Genomic DNA, 21,538 nt, shown 5'->3' on the forward strand with positions numbered 1-21,538 from the left:
TCAACCAAGTTCATCAGCAATCTCTACCAACCCTGATTTCCCACAGTAGGATGGCTGCTATCCTGGACTGACTTGCTATTTAATTCCTTTATATTAAGATGACTGAAGGAATATTTAACATTTAGACCCTTGGCTTCATCTATAAAATTAATCAAAACTTCCCAATTGTCTTCTACTACTTTGTAGCTAAATCTGGTAGACCTTTGACAGCTGGCCACAAGTAAAACCACTGCTCACAAGGCAAAACAGATCTTCAGTTAAAGGCTCTGCTGGCAAAACAAGTTATTGGAAATTCTCAGTCTGACAAGCTGGGAAGACTCTTATGTATCTCAGGTGACCTCCAAATCAGTTGAATTTTTTCCTTTGTTGTAATGTCAATTTTTGAAAATTCAAATAAACTCGCACACTTCCAACTTCTCACCTCACCTTCAATGTCGGAATGAATTATATATTTATCATTTACATCTGTGGTGGGTGGACCCCAGCCAAGAACAAAGCATCCCTCCAGCCAGTCAGTCACTATTCCCCTCAAGTGGGATGGTGGAGAAAATCACAAGAGCAAAAGTGGGAACTACTTGGAGACAATGACAGTTTAATAGATAAAGGAAACATACAAAAAATGAATAGTGCAGTGATGCAAAGGCATTCCTCAGCACACCCCCACCCCCTTCCCCCCCAGTCTCTGAACAACCTTGGAAAGCCCCCAGTTTTCCTGCAGAGCACGATGGTGCCCAGAGGGAACCTGGCATGGAATATCCTGGTGGTGAATGCAGGTCAGCCTTCCCAGCTGTGTCCCCCCTTGCAGCCTCCTGCCCACCCTTCTAACAGCCAGTGCTCCCATACCTTCTCACTGTCAGCTTTGGAGATCCTCTCTGCTGCACTATTGCTTTCAAGGCAGATTCCTTCATCAACTCCATCATCGTTAGAAAAATCATTGCTCATCTGATCACTGTGGCAACTGCCTTCATTTTCAGCTCCACTATCAGTGCAACTCTCAGTCTGAGGAGACTTCTTAAAAATAAGACATTTTACAACATTCAAAGTTACATGGAACAGGAAATAACAGTGCTTGTGAAATGAAAAAATCCACTCTGTGAAGCAATCAAATTCCTCAAAAACTATAGAGACCTCTGTAATTCAGCACCAAGAACAGACTTGTTTCTGTTGGTGTCCTCAGTCCACCTCTTCAGTGTTCCTGGGGTTTGTGTGCAACTGAACAGAAATTAGGAGCTCTCAGACTTGGCAAAGTTATATTTGTTACTAGACTATTCCACTCACCAGTATCCCAATTCAGTACCTGGAAGTCTGATACCAAAAAACAATCTGTTGTGATGTGGCCCTGGTAATCTGAACTGACTGAAAATATTTTCAGTCACAACCAAAGACTTTTTTTTCCATTTCAACTCACTGGACTGAGCCAAGGTATTACAGTAAGACTGATTAGTGTTCTGCTAGTTTAACAGCATGGTGTCACCAACACTGTGAATGCAGCTCACTCAGTACACTCATCTCTTACCTGATCCTCTTGCCTCTGGATAATTGTTTTGATTTTCTGACAGTCCTTAATTTTATCTGTGTTCTGTCCTCCCAGATCAATCTTCATTGTTATTTATCCCACCCTGAGAGGTATCAAATTGTCTACATGGGATCCTTCCTAAGACAAGGGTTTGTAGAGAGCCAGAAAAGCCTCTCCATGTGCACATCCAGGCAGTATTTCTCTTACACCAGAGCAAGCCAACAAATGTTTTCAGGAATGAAATTAGAGAAATTACTTTGGTCTTCAATGCAAAATGCACAGTAAATACTTCTAGGTGAATGTAAGAGCACAACGTGAATTTTGGTAAAACCCAAAAAGTAAAAAGCCAGAAGACTGATGGGAACAAAAAAAATTAAAATCTTATTTCTACAGTATACACTAACTACATGCTGATTCAGAGGGAAGAAATTAACTATTAATGATTTCTGGACTAACTTCAATATTCAAAGTTTTGAAACTTTACATCACCTCTTATGACCAACACAATTCAGACACAAGTTTCAGATAAATCTTCCCTTCTGGAATTGGAGTATGTATAGAAGCCCTGAGACTCGTGTCTTTAAATTTGTCTATTAAAGATGTAAGAAATCTGAAAGAGCTTCCTTATGGAAGCAGGAACCCAAAACATGTTCTACAGAGAACATGTTTGTTTGCAATATTAAAAAAAATCCATATGGACAGACTTAAAATCTTCAAATTACAGCACTAGCATGGCTAAAGAACATTATATGTAGCTGAATAATATTGTTAAAATGGGTTTATAAGACTAGAATTTTGATTTTCTGAATGAGAAACTCGAAGGAAGTTAAATACCAAATACCTTACCTCATCTTCAACATCAATAAAGACACTCATGTCCAACTCCTCTGGAAAAGTCATGCGATCATTGAGTTTAATCCTGTGCATTGTGGTATAATCAAAGTCAAATCTCTTCAGCTGCAATGTCAGCAGGTACGGAAAGTGCAAGAACCGCAGGCCCTGAGTGACACAAGGACAAGATTATGTCCCTGTGAGCAGGATTGGTATTTATTAAAAGTAATTTTTGCAAATCATTTGACTAGTCCTTACCTTTCTTGCATCACATTTCTTCTTACATCGCTCACAAAAGTACTGATTTGGGCCATCAAGGATCTCGGGCTGAATGAAAGCATGCAGTGCTTCTTCCTAAGAATAAAAACACGTTACCCCGTTTTTAAACAGTGTTTACTATGCAGGTATAAATTTGCAATGAGACTGCAAACACATACAAATAATTCATTTAAATCTACCACCAAAATTTGATTGACAAATTTTGGTACAGACACAATAGCTAGGTAAACATAACCAGAAATCAACATTTCTACCCAGCAAAATCACAATTACTGTTAATTGTATCTCATTCAGTATTTGATGAATCCCAACTGTCTTTGGTTCAATAGTTCCATTTACTCCTGTTACCTTGCACATCACATTTAGTCGTGTCTGTAAAGTCATCTGCTGTGAAAATGAGCTTATTTTTAAACCCTGCCTTGTCCTTGTTCTCCCAGAATTTTGAGATGATTCGTCTGCATTTCTAAAGGAGTTTTTCTCAAAAGAGCCAATCTGGTATTTAGAGGGGGAAAGAGGAAGCAGCAGAAAAAAATGTGACTCAGTTTCTCAATGCCCTGCATAAAGACAGCCTTAGTCCTGGCTCTACCAAGAGTCAGGAAACTACATTTGAAGATCCTATTTTTAAGTGAAAGCTGGGGAGAGGACAGAGGGAAGAGTATTTGGGTTTTGCTCCCAAAGGAGTGAGAATCGGACAAGGTCATCTCCTATAAAGACAGAAGTAGTTTCCTAGCTAAACCTTATGAGGCAACTAAGCAATAACTGGAATTTTGTCTTATGACAGCTGCCTAGTTTGGGGTAGTTCAAAAAACCCCACAAGTTCTGTCACTAATGCCCAGGACTTCAATAATTTCTATTTTGCTCCTCACGACAGCAATCAATATTCAAAATACAACCAAACTGACACAATTTGCAGCAATGACACTGCATATTAAGGTGTAAATACTTGAGAACCAACTTGTTCAAACAGAATTCACCAGGAGTACTGAGATGGGCTCACTGAAGAATTTCACCCAGAGATGTTCAAGGTTAAAACCTATAACCCAGTCACAGCTTGCAAGCCAATAGGCTCTGGGTTTCTGAACTCCAAGTGGAAGGCAGAAATTCTCTGTTCAGCCATGGAGGTGAAAGCAAATACAATTTTTTTTTGCCATCATTTTTTTAAATCATCATTTGTTAATGAAGGTCTGTGGCTGTTCCTGTGAAGTTTTGAGTAAGGGGCTTAACTGGGCAGAGTAAACTCAGCAGTCATAACATGGCTGGCAAAGAACCTATGACTGGTATCTAAATTGTGTTGTTTGGCAAATCCCACCTTGGGAACAAATCAAGGATATGCCAAGTTCTTCACAAAAGCCCTCAGTTCTTCTCTCCTCCCTTCTTTCTTTCCAAGAATGGAGGCAATCAGCAAGAACAACAAAGCAAGTATTTTCCAAAAGCTCTGTTGCTATTTTAGGAGAAAGAACTTTTAAAAAATGGACTCTATTCCAGGTGACAACTATTCACAAATGAAGGACCTACCAAACTCCATAAAACAACTGTACAGTGAAGGCAGTCAGCTCAGTTTCCCATTTTTTGAGCCAGCCAGAAAGGCTTTTGAACAGTGTGAAATCACAGCTCTTGGGCAGAGACTCTCCAGACATATGAAAACATTTCAGAGTCTGAATTGAGCTGCTGTCTATGTCTTTACTTCCTAAATGCTACAGAAGCTGAGTTGCTTTTTACTCCAGGGCCACAGACAGCTAGTGTGTAGTAAGATTATGTACTGAAATGTGAGGAATCTCAGTCTAAAGTGTAAGGAAAAAGACTAAACAAGTTAGAACCTGCTTAAAAAGAAAGTAGAAGAAATGAATTGCTGTATTTTATTATTCACAACTATTTCAGCAAAAGCAAAGAAGTTAATGGCCAACACAGAAAACAAGAATCAGAAAACATCACATGATGACATCATAACCAGTGACAGAACTGTCTTGTGAGCCAAATGCCAGTTAAGGCAAGAAAAGTATATTTCAAATGTAAGAAAAAAGTTGCAGCTCATGTATCAACATGAATACAAATGGGAATATATGGAGGATGGGACATAAATTATTGTGTAATGCTTATGTAGACTCATGTGATGTGCAATTTAACAAGGAAGCACCCTACAAATTTTTACATAAGGCAAGAAGTGATGATGCTTTAGACCCCTGAGAAGGCAATGAAGCATTATTACATCACTCTTGAGGTTTCACTGCTCAGCACTCATTGTGGGCTGTGCTTTGAAAGGCCTGACTGAAGCTCCTGGGACCTCCATTCCTTTTGAGCTATATATATATATATAGCCATGTATTTTTCAATCCTTGGATAATCATCATTGCTGCTCCTCAGGCTGACTCTCTTCCCTCTTATATAATCTTTACACCAAGGTCAGTTCTGCTGATTAGGAGGTTTCTTAATACACTTCCTGCTCTAGTGTAGTTCACTGCTCTCTGCTCTGACAGTTTACTCAGCAAAACCAGGGGCAAAGCTGCCAAGCTGCACAGCCTCTCACAGCTCACATCCCTGCCCTGCAGTGCCACCAAAGCCAGTGTTACCTCAGCAGTTACCTTCAACGTGGCAGCTCTTATCTACCTTTGGAGTCACTGACCATTTCCAAAATCCCCTACACACACTTCAAAATAAAGCTTAAGTGATCAAGCTACAGATTAGGGTGACAAAAGCTATTTAAACTTCTTTCTAGTTCAAAGAATCAAAAGAACAATACAGGCTGAAAGAAATTTCTGGAGATCATCTGATCCTAATCCCTTGCTCAAATCAGGTCAAACTTTAGACTTATTGCTCAGAGCCTTGTCCAGCCAAGTTCTGAGTGTATTCAGTTTTTAATATTCTGAGATCTTTATCACTTAGCACACTAAAATGTTGTAACAATTCAACCTAATTATTGTCTGGCTTAAGAAAGGCACTGCAGAGAACTTTCCCCTCCATAAAAATGTGTTATGATCTAGTCAGTAGTTTGACAAGTGCCCTACTGCAAGCCTTCATAAATGTGTAAATTTGTAAAACCTGTGAATAGGAGAAAAGGACCTTTATGAAGCCTTACACAACAAGTGGCATTTAGGTGAAACTGCTGTTGGAAAAAGCTAGAAACTAACTGCCATCTCAGTTTTTCAGAGGTCATCAGTTTTCCTGTGCTCAAAGAGTATGTTCAATGAAAAATACAAGACCTCGTTGTTACTGATCTAGCCTTAAAAACAAAGAAGGAATTATCACATCATCCATATTCTGCCTTCAACAGTTTGGCAAGGACATCACAAAGTAAGTTCACATGAAGTTCAAAGTAATTTCTGCCCTAGGAAGGACTACTTGTACACATACTTACATTCTCAAAAGAAAAGCTATGGTACAAAAGATCTTGAAAACTAACAATACTTAACAAAACACAACTGCATTGGCTACACATCCACATATCCAGAATACTTGGATCATTACTAGTTTTCTGGTATTGCAAATCAACTCTCGCTGTTTTAGTATCAGAATTTCAGCATCACTGCTAGTTCCCAGTTGCATCTTTCTCTCCACTGTTCATCCTGCAAAATATTTTTTTTTTACTGCAAAACATTTCAGCTTATGCCTAGTGCTGTTAAATTCAAAAAGACACTCGTACCTACAAAAATCAGAAGGTGAATTCTTGCTTCTGTTTACCTCCCTGAAATAAGCCAAATGTTTTTATGTCTGGATTTCTACTGACTTCAAGAAAAGCCTGATTCAGGGGTTTTTCGACACCATACCCTTGAACAATGCAGATTACATAAGTGCTTTTTCAGAAACCATCTTGAGTCACACACTGACAACATCTCAATGCCCCAGAGCTGCCCTAGTGAGTTTGCAGCTATGCTACATGGAGTTGGGGGATAGAGTGGGAAATCAGAACAATTCTAAATGCAAACCTTAAGACCACACTGAAGAATTTCAGAATTAGTTCACAGTAGGAAATAAAAAAGCATGACATTATCCTTTCCCAGTTCTTCAATGTCCCCATGCATTGAGAAGTAATATACATATAAATTAATGCAACATTTCAAGTATCTGCATTTCTTTGGTAATACACAATGTCGAACAGTGGGATAATGCTCTTTAAATGGCATTCTACAGATTAACCTAATTCAAGGCTCATCCATTCATTCTCTCTTGTTGGAAAGTAATGGAAAATCACTTACCTCTAACTAGAGTTCTTTGAAGGTAGTATCCTCCTTAGATCCCCTATCTTGGGTTGTGTCGCCTGCTGCAAGTTCCCTCAGGAGCTGACTAGCAAGGTCTAAAAAGTTTTCCATTCCCTTCCATAAGCCCTATTAGCGCATGTGTCAAGTTTTTGATCTCTCAGACCCTTTTACCTACACCTACTGAATCACATCCTCTATGGATCAATGGAGGATACTACCTTCAGAGAATTCCATTTAGAAACAGGCGATTTTTCCCTTCTCCAAAAGCAAGTATCCTCCATATCTCCCCACTGCTGAAGACTACAGAACTAAAAACGACATCTGCTATTGTTCATACATATGCAGGGAGGAGAATCAACTAAGTGTAATCAGAATAGGAATTGAAAAAGCTCAAAAATTGAAGCATCAATACAAGCTGCAACCATGTAGTTTGCGTAACAAAAATCTTAAAACTACGTTCCTCAATGTAGTAAACCCAGTAAATGCTGACTGAAAGGAAAAATATCTATTAAAACTTATCTGAACTTTAAGTCCTTATTCATTCACATTTTGTTTTTACAAATAGACAAAGTCTTTTTTTAACATTGCATAACAGACTTGTCCATTGAAGAATAAAACCTTTCCATTTAAGACGTACAAACAATGCATTGTTAAATGCAGAATTAAACTATATGAACTGAATAGTTTTCATTCTTTTTAATAGATCATAAAAATCTAGTTATTGAATAAAAATTACAAAATTTAGTTCAGAGAATACTGCCAGAAATTAGGGTTAATAGATGAAAAGGGAAGCCATTTGTATAAAATATCAATCTGCATTAAGACAGCTTCCATTAGCTGGACAGTTCCAGAAAATTTTGATCTTAAGAAGAATTCGAAGGACATTATTAACTTGAATTCTTTCCACAAGATCAATGTCCCTCACCTTTACTACTTCTCAAAATTGAAATATCAATTTTGAGAAGTAGTAAAGGTGAGGGACATTGAAGTTTCAAAGTATGAAGTACATTGAAGCTATACTATAGCTTAAATTAATTCTAACAATTCTTAACAGAATTACCGTTAAGAATTATGAACTATTAGTGCTTTAAAAATATTGCCAGCACACTAAATACAGAAGGCCAAATACTTTATGTTTAATAAATAAGCCAATTACACAAGTGTTTGTTTAAAACAACCTTTACTGAAAGATTTGTTTGATTCATTCTTATTCTTTCTGACAACTCGATCCATAGTGTACTGTGGAATTTCACAGCTTGTAATACTTTTTTTTCAGGGTGGAAAAACTCAAACAAAAGAACTTCCACAGACTTACTAACCAATAGTTATGCTTGCCAGCATCAGTAAAGCTGGAGCAAAAGAGACTACAAACATTGATGTAGAACAAGATTTTTGAATCATCATCAAATTGCTTATTAAAAGTATTTGGTATCTAAGAAGTGACCTTTAAAAAGCACAGCAACAACATGGCAATTAAAGTAAAAATTTTATGTCAATGTTCTGTTCTTTCACTAACACTTTCAATAAAGCTATGAAAATTTAGCAGATGTGCCAGTAAAAAAACCAACCCAAATAAAACTTTGTGATCTCATAAAAATCTCTCAAGTGAATGCTGAAGATTTTATCAGGAAGAAAATAACTGATTACTGCAGCCCTAAGGCAACAAAGTTGCATTTCCCCTCCCCTTATACATGCACCAGTAGGACTCATCGAAGGGCAAAAGAAAAAAAAAAACCAAAACAAAAAATAAACCAAAAAGGCAAAAAAAAGAAAAATCTTCTAGAACTTGCTAGCTGGTTCACTGCACAAAGACGAACACCCCAAGATGGAGTATCTAGGATGATACTTACCAAGGAACCAATTCTACCACTGGGGCATTATGTATTCTATGTGTGTATGGATGCACTATTAGGACCATAATAGTACACACCACGCTAGCAAACGCCTGGCTGGAGCCATAGGGCCGGATGACCAGAGGGATATCCAGGTACGTGTCGATTCTCCAGCCTTCATAGCCACACTCCAGGCACCTCACATAGTCCTTCAGTTTGCCTTGGTACAGTTGATTTATAAGATCAGCCTGAAACAAACAGATGCAGCAACAGGGATTTAAAAAAAAAATGACCAATAGGCTATTTCTGTGGTTTTACAAGGAAATACCTTCTTGTCAATTCAATCTTAATTGCATGGCTACACAGTTAAAACACTATTCCCCAGCAGGACAGCCATCTCCTGAATTCTTACTTTGCCCTGCCCAAAACATGTATCAAACAAGCTTCTCAAATGATGTTACATAAGTTTCAGTGTCCTTAATAGTCATGCCTTAAGTGACTACAAAAGCACCAAACTGAATTTTAAAATGAGCCTGATCTTGCAGACATTGTTAACACTGACCCTGCAGTCCTTTCCTGTGTTTTCAGAGACAACTTCCAATTACTCCTCTTGACCAAAACTGGCCTACAAGAAGGTGGCCATTTATCAGAATGTATCCTGTGCCAGGAATATATTCCTAACTTTCTCCTGCATTAAGAAGGGAGAGCTTGAGCTTCTGGAGGCCACAACAAAGCCTAATAAATACTGACAGCAAGGAAGTTACTGTAGGAGTTACACAGTCACTTTCTGTGCTTCAAATAAAGACTGAGTATAATATTCCAGATTATATATCTATATTCCAAATATTCCACTTTTAATCGGGGGAGGAAAACAGATGCAACACGCTCTTGAAAGTCGTACTTTCAAGAAACTTATCACAAGAAACCAGAAAGCTGGAAACTACCACAGATTTTCAATAAGCTGGTATTGAAAATTTAGTAAATGATTTTTACAATCATTAGAAAACCCAACAAATGCCCACAATACTACACCACTGAATGAAGACAGTTTTTCCAAGTTTACCTGCTCCGTTTGCTTCCATTTCTGCTCCAAAGCATCAAACATGACTCTACAAAGCTCCTGCACATCATGCTGCTGCCACGCTGTTAAAAATTGAAGTTATTATTAGTTAAAACAGGAGATGTTGTAAGTCCCAATATTGACTGCAGCCTAAGAATGCTTCCTAAAAAACTTCATTAGTTCAAGTGTGTACCTACACTGCTACCTATTGACTACTGGGCCAGTGCTCAATTCCACAGGCAGCTGCCTCTCAATGGAAGCCAGAAAAATAAGCAACCAGCTTGCTCACTGTGTTTATACATAAACAAGAACTGTGCACACAAGCAAGACTATGTGAAAAATACAGAACTGCTGATGTACTCTGGTATAAAACAAACTGCTTCTGATTTCTGTCCCACTTCACAGTGACTCTCCAAAACCCAACTTCCCACTTCTCACCATCACGTGCTGATGGAAACATCAACAGGTGATGGGGCAAAATTACTGCACACCAAGAGTAAAAAAGACACACACAGTGCTTGATTTGAAGTAGGCAATAATATGGGTAGCTCCATAAATGAAATATGGGCATCTGACATTTGTGATTCAAAAAAAAAGCAAGTTTCCTATAAAGAATTACTTTTTTAGAAACCATTTACATGTGTAATGACAGTTTAATTACAAAAAAATAATGCTTTTTATGTTAACAGCCTAAAACTCACAGATGCCATTTCTTTAACAATCAAACATACTGCACTACAAAGTATCCATGTAGGCTATTTTGTTTCCACTGGAAAAGTGGAGTCTATTAATTACTCTTAATTATTCTGGTATTTTCCCCCATGAACAGCAGTTCAGCCCCCAGCAGGCAGCAGCTGAAGCAAACCACAGCAGATTCCCAGCTGCACATTACCTTCACTGCTGTCCCATCCAAAACTCCGTGTAACATCTGTTGTTTCAATTGCCCTTTTTTTGCTGGTCTGCAGCAACACAAACAGTCTTTGTAGCTGGTAGGGGATACTCCTCTCAGGATCCTCTTCAGATTCCTCAAATTCCCACCTATTTGGAACGCAAGGTATTTGACAAATAAAACTGCTTTGAAAACATTACTCAAAAAAGCATTAAATCAACATTTACTACATTTCATAACCATATCACAGGCTAACTGCAGCTCTCTTTCTTGGGAGAAGTCAAATGCAGTTGCTTTCCATTTCTGCAGTAAGTAGCAATAATATTCTTCAAATGTATAAACATGAAACCAAAAATTTTGACGTTCATTCACGGTACAAACATGAACTGCACTCAGCATCAAATTTAACCTTCAGTTTGCTGTTTTCAAGATTCTTTAAAAAGCATCCATGCCACAACCAGTAACTTATATTTTACTTAAAAGCTGAAGCTTTTAAGCACATATAATTTATAGATCTATTCAGCTTGACCTTCATTATGATTTCCAAGCAAGGAAATTTTGACAGGTGAAATTCTAAATGGTCTCCTACCAATATGAACCAGTACAAATTTAAGAAGTTGTTGATTCTATATACTCACTTATACAATGCATTTCTAAATTCAGGAGTCATGAAAAGTGTTTGCAGAAGGCTGTTCAAGTAGCAAGTCATTGCTTGATTTACCAGCCCCACATAACCTAAAAATATGAGAATAATGAGATGGAAATAATGCAAAAAGATGGCACATCAATTCAAGAGTTAAAACACTTGACAAGAAAACAATTCTGTGATAGTGATAAGTGTTTAAGAACTGCATTCGTCTGTTGTTATTTACACTACAAATGAAGGGAATGCTATAACTTCTGAAAGCAACAGAGAATAATAGTTCTCCTGAATGACATGAAGCTGTTTTTTGATCACATTAAAAAGCAATATTTAATGCTGAATACTACACTAATGGGGGTGTAGGTAACTATAAATAATAGCAGATTTAAATAGTTCACAGAATAAACTAGAATTTTCTAAGAATCAACTGTGTATCAGCTTGCTTATTGCTTTATGTCTGCTAAAAGTATCCTAGTAATAATATTATTATAATATGTATCGGCACTGGTTTTATTATTGTTTTCACATCAGAAATAAAAAAAAAATAAATCCCAAGTGCCCACACAACACTACTATTCTAAACCCTTCCCCCTTAAATAACTAATTTAAAGAACTAACTGAACTACTAAACCAGTCATTTTTACTAGCTGAAAATGAAATTATTTACTTAATCTAAGCTGTAATATTAAAGATTTTCTCCAAAATATGCAATATTAGCAACAGCTGATAAGCAAGGAGCACATACTGAAGCATCATATAATAAAGGAATTTAAAATGCTTGTTTATACTCTGAGAACTCTTGAACAAAAATAATCTCAGTACCATACTAGTAATGAACAGGCAGCTACTTCACACACAGGCATTTTCTGTGAAGAGACTGAATCAGAACATTTGTATTTTATTTATTACTCTATATAAATCATCTCTTCAGTTTCATTAAATGAACAAAAAGGCAGATCAACTTTGTTATTTGCCAAAATTAAATAGGTAAGAAGTGGTGCAATAGAGTGTCAGTTTAGTGGCTGCTCAGCACCTTTACCTGAGCTGTAATTTGCTGTCTCCTCCTGCCCTCCCAGAACCCTGCTGGCTGGGGGATGCAGAGGAGCCTCTCCAAGAGGAGAAGCCTCCTCTCCCTGGAGGCACAGAGACCTGCAGCCCTGGCAGGAATGCTCTGGCCAAGCAGAGATGTGGCAGGAGCCCCTCCAGTGACAGGGAATCCAGTCCTCCCTCAGCTGGAGCTGGCACTGCTGGTCCAGCCCTGACTGTGAACTAGGGATGAGCAGCACTGCAAAGGAGCAACCTGACAGAGCCTGAATTTCCCTGTCCCACGTAAGGAAAGGATGGAACACAGTTCTTCCATTTCTAAAGGGATGGGAGAATATCATAAAAAACATGAATAAAAAATGTAGCAGTGATGTGGGTATTTTTAAAATAAATTGCAATTTATTAAAAAAAAAAATCTTGAAGTGCTGCTATTTGAAAATGTGCTAAAATAATTACAAACTAGCATTGCCTTCACAAGGGAGAACACAATACCTGTCTCTGATTTGCTCAGGACTGAAGAATAAGAATAGCTCTGACTGACATAGTCATGGGTACATCCAATGGAGCCTTCTCTGGGAAGGGGGCCTATAAATCTCTCCTGTGCACCATCCTCTGTTGAACCTGACTCCTCCTGCAACACAAACACACCCATGGCATGCACAAGTTAGACAAAACATTTTTACTGAAGTACCTATGAGAGCTGCTTTTCTCTCCTGGCTAAGAAACCAATTGTGCTTAGGCACATCACACAGTTTTTTCAACATTGCAGATACACAGTGTAACTTCAGTTCTGCCTTCCAAATTCTCAAGCCCTTGACACATTGTTCTTTAGCACTGGCAGAAAGACAGGTCCTTTGGAACACTGCACAACCAAAAATGCTATTACAATGTACACAACAAGCAAGCTGGCAATTCAGCATCTCCTGTGCCTCAAGTTTTCAGCACTGCAATACAGAATAGATTTTTCCAGACATACAAATTTCACTCCATTACTCTTCCAGAACCATTTTTAAATTCTGATCTTGAGCACAATTATTTACACATGGGGTTTTTTCCCCCTTTTTCAGGTAATTAAACTCCACAACAAAGGCTAAGTAAGCCAGCATTATGCTGATACAAGAGCTAAGCAATAAATCTTAATATATCACTAGTCTATCCAACCCTTGATTTGAGGATACTGTATCATTGTGCATCATGTATTTGAGAAACAGAAAATTTCCAAGTCTTTGTTATGGCAAACAGTGGCTTCTAGCAACTCTGCTGACTCTTCTTCTATAATTTTTATTTATTCATTTTTCCATAAAGATAAATGTGGAAGCAGCTCACTGCTGTCAATGCAGGGTTGCCATTTCTGAGAATTCTGCCAGAAAGGCCAAACATTGCTTTCAAATACCCAGAGGAAAGGGATTGGATATATGATTAAATATGTACTGTTAAGACTTATCTCTGAACGTATCAAAGATTAAATAATTATATAACTTTAGATTTAGAAAATTGCTTGCAGCAAACATCACATAAATATTGACAAGCATGAACAGAATGACAGCAAATCATTACTAATGGAATTGGTCCCACTCAGGAGAAATGTGAACACAGATGTAAATATAGTCAAAGTTGTTGAGAAGGTTCCCAAAGAAGCTTAGGATGAAATATTCAGCCCAGTTTTATTTCATGGTCTAATCTTAGACAAGCACTACAGAGAACACACACCTCTCCCTCAACACTGGGTTATGCAGCTGAGTGAAGATTTTACCTGCATTACATGAGGCTGCTCACCATCCTTGTCTGTCAAATGCAGGAAGTTCTTCTTCCCTGGCTCAAAACCAGCATCAAGAATGGTTTTGTCACTGTTCTGATCTACTGGAGTCTGCTAAAAAAGAGTAAAACAACAGAAACAACAGTTTTTAGGAACAGATCTATATGCAATTAACAGATTCCATCCAAGTACATTGCTTGATGTGGTTGCTGACACAGTAAGACCACATGAAAATAAATAATTATCTAGTAAACAAAACACACATCATCAGTACTGAAATAACTTGCAAACAGTTTAAGAAACATTACAGTCTAATGCAGTTAGTTAATCTTAACAGCTGGTTAATCTATTCAGGAGCCAGTCTGTAAGTTTCTTGTAAACATCACATTATCCAGTGAACTCCACAGCATGCAGACACTTTTTTTTCTTTAAAAGAAGATGAAAAAAATTACTTTCAGCAGGCATAAACCTGACCTGAAACAAACTAATGTCTATTTCTTAACATAGAATGTTTTCTAGATGCATCTATAGAAATAATAGTAACTAAAATCAACACTGATTTACAATAAAGCATAGGAGCAATATAAATAATTTTTTAATGTGATATATTCAAATAGGTCTAAGAAACACCAGGACTCACTACACAACATGCTGCTGCTGAGAAGAAAACATTTCTCAAACAAGACTACAGGAAATTGAGACTATTTATCATGGTATTATTATTAAAAATACATACTGATAACAAAAACTAATAACACATCTGAATGATCATATTAGTTTTTGTTTAATGATTAAACAGATATATCATTAAAGAGCACACTTTGAGACTAAAATTCAGCCAAATCAACACAGCAGGAAAACGTTACAGGAATTCACTAGCACAGAGAAGGAGGTTTGCTGTGCTGTAACCAAACATCACAGGAATTGAACAGCACCAGAGAAGGAGGTTTGCTGTACTGTAACCAAACATCACAGGAATTGAACAGCACCAGAGGAGGAGGTTTGCTGTACTGTAACCAAACATCACAGGAATTCACCAGCACCACAGAAGGTGGTTTTCTGTGGTGTAACCAAACATTACAGAATTCACCAGCACCAGAGGAGGAGGTTTGCTGTGCTGTAACCAAACATTACAGGAATTCACCAGCACCAGAGGAGGAGGTTTGCTGTGCTGTAACCAAGCATTACAGGAATTGAACAGCACCAGAAAAGGAGGTTTGCTGTGCTGTAACCAAACATTACAGAATTCACTAGCACAGAGAAGGTTTTCTGTACTGTAACCAAATGTTACAGGAATTCAGTAGCACCAGAGGAGGAGGTTTGCTGTGCTGTAACCAAACATTACAGGAATTCACCAGCACCAGAGAAGGAGGTGGTTTGCTGTGCTGTAACCAAACATTACAGGAATTGAACAGCACCAGAGGAGGAGGTTTGCTGTGCTGTAACCAAACATCACAGGAATTGACCAGCAGCAGAGGAGGAGCTTTGCTGCACTGTGAAGTGCCTGGAGCCCAGAGGAGCAGCAGGCTCAGTCCCTACCGTGGCAGTGTCTCCGTTGCCCCACACCAGGTGGAAGGAGCCGTTCTCGTAGCCCACTTTGGCAGCCACGTCCGCGAAGAGGCGCCGCAGCGGGGTGGAGGCGGGCAGGTTCAGGGTGACGCGCTCGTTCACCGTCCTCGAGTTGGTGGTGTCCTGGATTATACACAGCACCCTGGGCTCCTCTGCAGCACATTCTGCCTGCAATCACAGCACACAACGAGTCAGGAGCAAAAGCAGGAACGTTGAGGAGCTTCACTGAAAAATCAAAAACGAGACTTCACCAATAAAATGTAGTGTACTTTTAAAAACTAAGGTTCCTAAAACTGGACTTTATTTTCTGAAGCATGCATGAGAAAATGAAGAACCTTCCAGCTTTGAAAAACCTATAAAGACAAGCTTCATTTTTATAGAACAAGAAGGAATTTGTTGTGGTGTGGGGACAGAGAAACCGCTCAGGTTCCACACAGAACTCCAGCTAGCAAGCGCATAGGAGACTCCTTCAAAATCAGGAACAGACTTCCAAGTCATCACTTCATCCTGCTGAGGCAGAATATACCTTTTGTGACTTTCAAGAATGCAACCCAGAAAATTTGCAAGCTTCCAAGCAACCTTGGAAGCTGACTACTAAACAAAAAGTTTCCTAATCAAGCCACCAACTTCCTACTAACTCCACAGCTGTCTGAGTTGCAGGAGATATTCTTCTGCCTGAACAAAGTAAGAAAATCAACACTGACAAATGGCTACTGAACAAAGTAAAGGGAGTTTAAATAGAAACTTCAGTGTATCTGAAATCAGAATAATGACCTTGAATGAAAGTGGTAATGGAATAAAAATAAAAGTTTCTGGACCCAGTAAGTCAAGCATTTTGCCAACACTGATAACCAAGCAAGTCAGAAATCTAAGCACAATCAATTAATTATCTTAATTATCCAAAAGTGTAGAACAAGAATAACTGATATTTAAATACACATCTCATAGGAAAGGATCAGGCAAGTAAAAGGAATTAGTCCTTCAGGTACTCGGCCTTTTCAAGCTGTCACACACAGAAGCATTAGTAATGCATTGCCAAAGTGCCCAAATCTCAGAACATGGATAAAGGCCACAGCACCCAAAAAGGCAAAAAACCACGTGTGGTGCTATCAGCATTCTCAGTGGACAAGAACAACAAACGGCAATAATTACATTCATGCCCAAACTCTCAGCCAAACATCACAGGCAGAACTGCAAAGCAGATTTGAACATCTTCAGAATCCCCTGTGTTTCTACACACCCAGCCTCTCAACACAGATGAGCACCACCCAAGTGGTACAGCCCCTTTTGAGAGCTCTTACATCACCAAACCCGTGGAAAAGGAACACAGACGTTCCAGCTGATGCCTTCATTCCAGGGGATTGCAAGATCTGCTGGCAGTGTTCACACAGGGATAGAATAAAATGTTAGCTGACTGCAGCATCTATTCCTATCAGCATCACAAAAAAGTTGTTAGAGGAAGGCAAATAAAACCACCCTCGATCCAGTCTGAATGACATTAGTTTGCTTTTGATTGGGATTTTTTTTTTAAAGACTTGAGTCCCATTTCTTTAGGTTTATTAAATGAAATATCCTGTGTGGAAGCCTTCATTAACTGCATGCTCAAAAAGATTCAAAGTGTTATTTGCACCAAATCTGTAACACTTCATATATTTCATCTTTATGGGAGAATTTTACATTTATGAACTACTTTCCAAGAAGACACAGAAAACTATTCCTGAAACATTAACCACACATTAAGAAGAAAATAGAGTTTGGAAGTCAAAGTAATTTTGACATAGTATATTCTCACTTTCATCTACTGCACCCACAGGGACACATAGTGCTGTACTAAAGTAGACTAAAATTAAATTCACCAGTGATTTCTTCTCCTGGGCTCCTCCCTTGAAATCTCCCAGCACAGAATCTTTATTTTGTTGGTGGTTTTTTGTTTTTTTTTTTCTTTTTTGCTGAAAAAGCAAGTTCTCTCATTCGCTGTGTGGTTAGGAAGAGAAGGTCAAGCTTGTTCAGTGGTCTTGTTTTGGTTTTTTTTGAGAAGGTGAGCAGCAGCTAAGACCCAACAAACTTGGAAGACCAACCCATACTTACATGCAGGTGCCTCAGCAATGGTGAGGGCTTGGGGTGGGTGGGAGCCCACCCTCCTCTACAGAACCCTGCAGGGAGGTTAGGAGGTATTTACTACTATTCACACAGGTTCATCTCAGAAAGCAGAAGGTAATTTGGATTTAATTATCCACACGCTGATTTTGTATTGATGCTGTAACTCGGTGTAATTCTGTATAATCATGCCATGAGCAGTTCTCCACTGCAGACTCAATTCCTTGTGCTCCTGCCTTTACATAACCAGCACTGACTCCACTCTCCCTGGGAAGGGAACTCCTCCCACTCTCCCTGCTGCCCTGCATGGTGAATCAGTTGTGCCTTGCATTAGAGTTGCCACAGAAAATAATTAGGCACACAGTATCTGAGGGATGGAAATAACATTAAGGGAACAAATTATAGACGATTACAGAAGATTTGCTGGATGTAGCACGTCACACAAATCCTCTCTTTCTTCTTCACAGATGTAATTCTGACAGAGTGAACTGCTCTAACTCGGGGTCAGTATAGCAAAGGGTATTAAGCTGTCATTCATTCACACTGTCACCACTTCAAGTTGTTAGGAGTAAATAGATAAAGCAAAAATAACCTCAGCCCAACTCTACTCACCAAGAGCATTCACACACACCAGCTGAACTAGGAGACAATGCAACACCTTGTGTGGGGCTACTTTACTACAGAAATAGTGTGAAAAGCAAGACTGGTGAGTGATAGATGCCTCAGCTATTCTGACAGGCTGTTAGCAAACCAAATCCACAACAGGAACACAGAAATTAACTGAAACCATTACATAATCTGATATATTTTGAGAGCAAAACAATGACTTTTTTAAACACAGAGATAGAGACAGCCAAAGCCTCACACACCAGTGTAAAAGCATAACACATACTCAGTTTGAAGCTACCACTTAGACTGAATTGCATATGTACATCATCTTTGTATTCAAGAACATGCACAGTTTAGTGTCAATAGCTCATGCTCATGTTAAAATAAATAGAAGCTACAGCATCATGCTGCTGCTATATTTCTTGGTTATCATTTCATGAAGCTGATTTCATCTGTCTACCTGTGCAAACTTCTTCTTCATTTCAGCAAAGATACTCTGTCTGCAACTCCAAAACATATCCTACAGTATATAAAAACAAAATTAACAAGTCATAATAACTGAAAGGTGTAAATTGACTTTTATTTTATACTATTAAAAAATCATTACTGAGTTTGGAAACACCATTCACAGAGTAACTCAAGAAGGAATAGCCTATTTTAATATTTAAATTATCATAGGAGCAATGTTACAATGTCAGTTAAGTTAAATACACAGACTACATCTCCTAAAGAAAGGAGTGAATGGATAAGAAAATGTAAATAACAATTCAAGATAGAAATTCATATTAACACTTTCCTTGATGATCTTTAAAATATGCCACAGACAGAGGTAAATATTTTACCTCAAATGATTCAAGGGTAGGATTAGCATATAACCCTGTAGTTCAGTTTATGTATTTATTTATAAAGTATGAAGCTGTCCAGTTCCATATGAAACTATTCTTGCCTGCCTAAATTATTTCCTGTAGGGAAGGTTTATTATTATGAGCCCATTTTTAAGTATGCAGCTGAAGGTAGTAAAGAGATGAAGTTATTGATTTTATTTCTACCAATCTTAAAGAAATCTTGCCTTGGTATCTCTGATGGATCATCAAAAATTCAACAACAAACACTGACTGCACACAATTGTTTTCTGACTAAACATCAAATTAACCAGTTTCTGAATCTCAAGCGGTGCACTTTGTATTTCTCCAGAAAGGAAAAACAGGAAGTGAGAATGAAGATGCTCATAACATCACTGATTTTCTCCAAATTCCTTCAACTGTGCCCTCGGTAAAGATTACCAAAACAAAAAGCCCTGACAAATCTTTACTGACATGCCCTGTTTGCCCCACCAAATGACCTACAAAATTAGCCCAAATTAGACTACTGCATTTAATTTCCCAGCAGGATGACACATAAAGCATGATTTCTTTCTTCACATACTGAACTGAAGATCCAGTTTGGAAGTCTTAATATGACAAGACCGTGTCTAGCAGTTTCCTTTACACACCAGTCTGTAATTTCAGATTTGAGAGATTTCAGATTTAAATGACACAATTTAAATGTTTTGCTGCCTACTGGTTTTACCTGCTCTTAATCAAAAGCCATATACATTTTGTTAAAATGACACAAAGGTTAATGGAGTCCCAGAACCACCAATCTGAAACTGCTGATTTGTAATTTTATCATTGTTATCAAATGCATTGCCCTGTGTCAAGGACTTAATTAAGACAAAAAAATTTTCCTCCTAATCAGGGACTCCAAAGACCCCTGACTTCAGCCTGAATTTGTTCTCTCCAGAGACAGGCAATCCAAGTCTGGTACACACAGGGGCACATGTAATTTTGTAGTGTGCTATTTGACTTGGTGCACACAGCAGAGGGTGGAAGGGGAGGACAGGCTCCAGCTATCACCTGCACAGAACTATCTACAGGTTGCTTATTTTATAAAAACATTCCTGTGCTGGGTTATCAGCTCTTGTTTTTTCAGTTAAGGTCTGCTGGAAGATTTTCAAGAGCTACTTCACTAAACAAATTCCATGTAACAGATCAAACAAATCGGATTTATAAATTATACTGTTTATATGATGTTCAGAAATTTTAGAAGTAACTGAGAGCTTCTTAGACAAGACAAATCACAAGTCACAGAATCACAAAACCATTTAGGTTGGAAAAGACTTCCAGGATCACTGAGTCCAACCTTTAACTGAATATTACCATGTCACCTAGACCATGGCACTAAGTGCCACATCCAGTTGTTTCATCACCACCTCCAGGAATGGGGACTCCACCACCTCCCTGGGCAGTGCTGAACAATCCTTTCTGTGGAGCAATTCCTGCTGATGTCCACCCTGACCCTGCCCTGATGCAGCTTGAGGCCCTGTCCTCTCATCCTGTCACAGCTGCCTGGGAGGAGAGGCCGATCCCCACCTGGCTGCACCCTCCTGTCAGGCTGTTCTAGAGAGGGATAAGGTCACCCCTGAGGCTCCTTTGCTCCAGGCTGAACATCCCCAGCTCCCTCAACTGCTTCTCACAGGGCTTTTACCCTCCAGACCCTCCCAGCTCCACTGCAGCCCCTCAATGTCCTTCCAGAACTGAGGGGCCCAGAGCTGGACACGGCACTCGAGGCCTGGCCTCAGCAGTGCCCAGCACAGGGGACAGCCACTGCCCTGGCCTGCTGGGGACACTACTGCTGATACAGGCCAGGGTGGCACTGCCCACCTGGGCACTTCCAGCTGCTGGCAATCAGCACCCCCAGGTCCTTTTCCATTGGCCCCATTCCAGCCAGGCTCCCCAAAGCCTGCAGCAAAGCATGGGGTTGTGACCCAAGTGCAGGACACAGCACCTGGCCTTGCTAAAATCACAAGGATGTGTCCATCTCTGAAATTCTCTACTTTTTCAATTCATTCTCTACTTTTCAATTAAAGTGTTCACTCACACTCCAAATAAACTTTATAATAACCACTAGTGCAATTCTACATTTTACAAAAAAGCTCCTCTCAGCATGGAAACACATTTAAGGTACAATTAAGAGATCAAAGGTCTTCTATAGAACTTTTTACCCTCATAAAAGTTTTTCTGGAATGCACCAAGCCAATTTCTTATTACACCTCACAAAATCAACAGGCAATTAACTACACAGTTCAAGGCTTTCAAATGAACATACACACTATTCACAGCAAATGCAGGAACACCTTACTGCCTTTTCCTCACAAGAGCAACTGCTCAGGTAGCAAGCA

The 21,538-nt window shown here is 38.9% G+C and overlaps 1 protein-coding gene across 3 annotated transcripts in view; it reads right to left on the reverse strand.

The window, feature by feature from the left end:
• Positions 1–21,538, reverse strand: part of USP47 (ubiquitin specific peptidase 47) — a 51,408-nt gene that overhangs the window by 18,427 nt on the left and 11,443 nt on the right. The window contains exons 2-11 of one of the 3 annotated variants that reach the window (XM_054283657.1): positions 15,583–15,780; positions 14,041–14,154; positions 12,780–12,918; positions 11,239–11,335; positions 10,604–10,749; positions 9,715–9,794; positions 8,750–8,899; positions 2,606–2,701; positions 2,363–2,515; positions 844–1,011 (exon numbers count right to left, since the gene is read on the reverse strand). In XM_054283657.1, coding sequence (XP_054139632.1) covers positions 844–1,011; positions 2,363–2,515; positions 2,606–2,701; positions 8,750–8,899; positions 9,715–9,794; positions 10,604–10,749; positions 11,239–11,335; positions 12,780–12,918; positions 14,041–14,154; positions 15,583–15,780 — 1,341 coding nt within the window. Of the gene's footprint in view, positions 1–843; positions 1,012–2,362; positions 2,516–2,605; positions 2,702–8,749; positions 8,900–9,714; positions 9,795–10,603; positions 10,750–11,238; positions 11,336–12,779; positions 12,919–14,040; positions 14,158–15,582; positions 15,781–21,538 lie in introns of all 3 variants that reach the window. The other 2 variants (XM_054283658.1, XM_054283656.1) reach the window with 2 other exon arrangements.

The sequence above is a fragment of the Melozone crissalis genome, unplaced genomic scaffold (genome assembly GCF_028551555.1).
Source record: "Melozone crissalis strain CALT ecotype California unplaced genomic scaffold, PUWL_Pcris_2 ptg000038l_1, whole genome shotgun sequence".
In the NCBI taxonomy this organism is placed as follows: Eukaryota; Metazoa; Chordata; class Aves; order Passeriformes; family Passerellidae; genus Melozone; species Melozone crissalis.